Source organism: Herpailurus yagouaroundi, unplaced genomic scaffold (genome assembly GCF_014898765.1).
Source record: "Herpailurus yagouaroundi ecotype Mexico unplaced genomic scaffold, PumYag 216, whole genome shotgun sequence".
NCBI classification, from domain to species: domain Eukaryota; kingdom Metazoa; phylum Chordata; class Mammalia; order Carnivora; family Felidae; genus Herpailurus; species Herpailurus yagouaroundi.
The window spans coordinates 4,729,678-4,734,315 of NW_024412447.1; the positions used below are offsets into that span (position 1 = coordinate 4,729,678).

The 4,638-nt window shown below is 51.2% G+C and overlaps 1 protein-coding gene across 2 annotated transcripts in view; it reads left to right on the forward strand.

Annotated features, from left to right (window-relative positions):
* The window catches only part of DAGLB (diacylglycerol lipase beta), a 37,229-nt gene extending 32,705 nt beyond the window's left edge, over nt 1-4,524 (forward strand). Inside the window, exons 14-16 of one of the 2 annotated variants that reach the window (XM_040455841.1) lie at nt 984-1,234; nt 1,324-1,515; nt 4,424-4,524. In XM_040455841.1, coding sequence (XP_040311775.1) covers nt 984-1,234; nt 1,324-1,515; nt 4,424-4,436 — 456 coding nt within the window. In that variant the 3' untranslated portion in view covers nt 4,437-4,524. Of the gene's footprint in view, nt 1-983; nt 1,235-1,323; nt 1,516-1,907; nt 3,434-4,423 lie in introns of those variants that run through there. The other variant, XM_040455840.1, reaches the window with a different exon arrangement.
* Nucleotides 4,525-4,638: the final 114 nt, after the last annotated feature.

Sequence of the window (4,638 nt, forward strand, 5' to 3'; positions counted from 1 at the left end):
TATATATATATATATATTTTTTTTTTTTTTTTTTTTTTTTTTAAAGGATTCTCAGGGGCACCTGGGTGGCTCAGTCGACTAAGCATCCCGGCTCTTGATTTTGGCTCAGGTCATGATCTCACGGTGCAGGAGATCAAACCCCGTGTCAGGTGTCAACATCATAGAGCCTGCTTGGGATTCTCTCTTGCCCTTCTCCCTGGCTCACAGTCTCTCTCTCTCTCTCTCTCAAAATAAATGAACATTTAAAAAAGTAATATAAAAATGATTCTTAGAGGTATGTTTGAAGACAGCGGATGATAGGTGGTAACAAGGATGTAGAGTTTTTGATGATTTTTTTTTTTTAATTTTTTTTTTCAACGTTTTTTATTTATTTTTGGGACAGAGCGAGACAGAGCATGAACGGGGGAGGGGCAGAGAGAGAGGGAGACACAGAATCGGAAACAGGCTCCAGGCTCTGAGCTGTCAGCACACAGAGCCCGACGCGGGGCTCGAACCCACGGACCGTGAGATCGTGACCTGGCTGAAGTCGGACGCTTAACCGACTGCGCCACCCAGGCGCCCTGAGTTTTTGATGATTTAATTTACTATGAAAACAAAGTTTTCTGACTTTCAAAAAAATTCTTTTAATAAGCTTTCTCCTTACCAACTACTCCCCACTCCTCAAATTTTTAAAGAGTAATGTGCTTAAGGGAAAGAATGAAGCTGGTTGGCAGAACTGCCTAAAAAGAATTAAGGGTCACTTTTTCTCAAAATCTGCATGATGTGGTTTTTACTGTTGCTTCAAGTTTGATGTGGCTTCGTTGTGCAAGAGATACAGGAGTTCGGGCCACTGAGGTCCACGCTCCTAAGACCCGTGGTTTAAACAAACCAGGGAGGCATTTGAGCTCTGAGGTCACCGTCCCACAGCAAGTGCTGTGGTCCGAGGTCTGTGTGGCCCGGGAAGGACTGGGTAACAGGCACCTGCCTTCTTGCTCTGCCCTCAGTACAAGATCCTGCTGCGCGGGTGCTGGTATGAGCTGTTCGGAGGCGACCCTGACAACCTTCCAACAGAGCTGGACGGGGGCGCCCAGGGACACCTGACGCAGCCGCTTCTGGGGGAGCAGAGCCTGCTGACGCACGGGTCCCCGACATACAGCTTCTCCAGCGACTCCCCCCTGGAGTCCCCCGCCAAGTACCCCCATCTCTACCCTCCCGGCAGGATCATCCACCTGGAGGAAGAAGGCACCTCAGGGAGGTGAGTGCGGGCGGCGTGGCTCGGTCCCCCTTGACGTGCGCTTCCAGCCAAGGGGGGCACTCCGCTAGTTCAGCTTCTGTCTGTCTCAGGTTTTGCCGCGCCGCCGCTCGGTACAGTGCGAGGTGGGCACACGAATCACAGTTCAGCAAAATACTCATCGGCCCGAAGATGTTAACGGACCACATGCCCGACGTCCTGATGAAAGCCTTGGACAGCGTGGTGTCCGACAGGGCCGCGTACGTTTTCTGTCCCCCCGGAGGTGGCTCCAACGTGGACGTGGTGTAAGTAGAGCTACTCTAAACCGCTCGAGGACGGCAGACTCACACTTTTGTTCTTACGTGGACAGTAGCAGAATGACGTCCGTGATGCCGGTGGATGTCCGTCGATAGGAATCCGACAGGTACTAGATTTGGTGGTCTTCTGAATCACGGAACGATTTGGGAAGTCATTTCGATCACAGTGTTAGCAAGATCGGGTGTCAGGAGAGAACACGGAGATGACGGGACTCGTGTAGGAAGCTTCGGGAAGCTCCAGGGCAATTCCCTGATGATCTCAGAACCGTCCCGGCAAAAGTTGGGATCCACAGCCAGGTTTAAGGACCTGACAGATCTGTGGACTCTCACCCCCCCGTCCCACCTTTTCACTGACAGGGTCTCGTCTTACCACTGTTTAGGAGTCTGAACCCGACAGACTGGATTTTCCTGGCTACACAATCTTAGTGCATCACTGTAAGGGTACGGATGGGTCTTCTCCTGGGTGGCGCTAAGGGTCAGCCCCGAGGTCAGGCTGGGAACTGGGGCCACTGCTCCTCGGCGCTCCAGCCTCAACATCAAGCTGCTTTATTTTCACCTATTACTTTGGCTTTTGGACGTCAGCCAGTGGATTCCGAGGGAGTTTATAATAAAGCACTTACACGTGTCGTTCGTGTCTGTACAGTGACATACTCTTCCCCTGGATGTTTGCGGGAAGGCCTGTTTTACTGGCTAGTTTTACAGCAATCGCGTTTGAAAAGCTTTCTGTCTGAACAAAAATGAAGTCTTCTTGGATAGTTTTTTTCTTGGAGCTCTGGGCTAAAGACTGAGATTGCAAAGACATCTGATTTAACCCCACCGAAGCGCTAGGAAATGACGGTAAATTGGTCTCTTTAAAAAGCATAAATACACCAGGATGGGGAGAGAAGAGAAAGAACAAATGGTTGATTGGAGGAAAACAGGATCTTACGTGGAGGAGGAAAGACCAGAACTGCCCTGGTTTACAGCTCAGATTCCCCAGGCACCTGGGACAGAGCGCGGCACAGGACTAGTCAGGTGAGCTGGTCTGCCAGAAAGCTGGAAGAAATCTGGCCCTTGGTTCGCAATGGGGTGGAGGGGGCCCCGGACAGCAGCGCACTTGAAGGCAAGGGGATGAGGTCTCTCAGCTTCTCACCCTTGTATGCCAGAACCTTCATGAAGATTCTCCAAGTTATCTGACCTCTAGAGACCCTTCCCTCAGGGCCTTTGAGCTGTCACAGCCATTAACGCCTTAGGTTCCACAAACCTGCAAAGGCCCATTTAGAAAACTCCAGTTGAGATGCCACGGTAATGTCCAGTTGCTGTGAGTTTGGGTTCTAGACACAGTTCCTGTAGTTCCTGTACACTCGGGGCAGAAAGCTGACAGATCTAAGACGCCCGTGGACGCCACCTGTGGGCTTGTTTCCAATCTGCTTTGTAAAGGCTGTCGACCTTTAAGCCCGAGGCCAAGGACCACCAGGCACGTGAGCGACAAGCAACCAGGAGAAACTTCCAGCTACCCCCACCACAACTTGCGGACAGAGAAGACAGATCCCGAGACTGAAAAAGTGGCAGATAATGAGAAAGAACACCTGAAATTTAAAGGAAAAAAGATGAACTCCAAAGCAGCCAGGCGGCGGCCACCTGCAGAAGGGCAGGCAGGACAGAGGGGGAAGTACAAGGGACAGCAGCCGCACAGGGTGTGCAAGGCGGGAAGACATCCCACACAACTGCAGTGGCCAAGACGTGAGAGCACGGGTTCCCCACATGCTTCTTTCTCAGGAAACACCCGGAGAATGTGTTCAGCAAGAGGAAGCAAGTTAAGAGACAAGGAGCCGGGGGCACCGGCTGGCTCGGTAGGTAGAGCAGTGCCTCCTGATCTTGGGGTCGGAGTCTGAGCCCCACGTTGGAGGTAGAGATTACTAAAAAATAAACTCAAAAAAAAAAAAAAAAAAACCCCAAAAACATCGACACATAAGAAAAGTGGTGGCCAGAGGATTCTGAGACTTTAGGAAAATGCAAATTGCTGAAACTCAGCAAACATCCTGAGGAATTTCGGTATCGGCTGGAAGTCTGCAGTTAAATCGCGAAGCACACAGAAGAGCAAATAGTCTTAATTATCCTCAAAGAAACGAGTAGTTGTGCAGCATAGTCCTGTTCCTCAGTGGCTCAGCCAGGCGCATCTGCACAGTAACAAGGATGCTAAATAGCAAACACCAACCAGGATCAGGAAGGAAAGGTATGCCGGGGGCGGGGTGCCACTGGGAAAGAGCCGGGGCTCCTGGGAGGACCAGTGGTAACGGCTGAAACTGAAAACTGCAACCAGCACCAAAGTCCTGTGACTTCGCCAGACCCCCACGGAGGGGAGAGGGGCTGGAGGGTGAAGCAAAGAGCCGGCGGTCGCATCAGGCACGCACGCCTGTGATGAAGCCTCACCCAGCGGGACGGGTCCAGAGAGCTGGTGGTTTGGATCGGGTCCAGAGAGCTGGCGGTTTGGATCGGTGAACACGGGGAGATTTGGGGTGGGGAGGGAGCTGGGAACCGCGTGGGGGCTCTGTGTTCTCCCCCACACCCGGCCCTACGCATCCCTTTTTGCTAAGCAACTGGTGATAAAAACTGGTAGGTAAAAAGCTACATCACTTAGCCGTATGGAGATAAAACGAAGGTTAAAAGAACTCAAACTGGTTGCCTTGGGGGAGGGTGTGATGGGAGACAGCGGTTTTTGTAGCAAACCTTCAGAACTACGTGGTCTTGAAACTGCCTTTTAAAAACATCTTTAAAAAATACTCAAAAATAAAGCAATCCTCAGAATGATATAAAGGATTTAGAAAATGGATTCTGACATGACCTGTTCATTGAAGTACAGTTTCAGGCTTAAAGTCATAATCGGCCTCCTTCCCCCTTTTCGGGCTCCCAACAGCTGCCAGCTTTAGCCCAGAGCTCTGGCCCCAGTTGAACGAGCACCCATGTGGATGCCCCACCCGCATCCGAAGGTCCCAAACCCAGCCTGACTCCCCAGCATGAAAACCTGCACTGGAAATAAGTGTTTCCAAGCGCCTAGGATTTCAGGTGAGGCAAACGTACACATACCCCAGGAGGTCGTTCGAGCTCTCAAGAATTCAAGTATTACAGTCA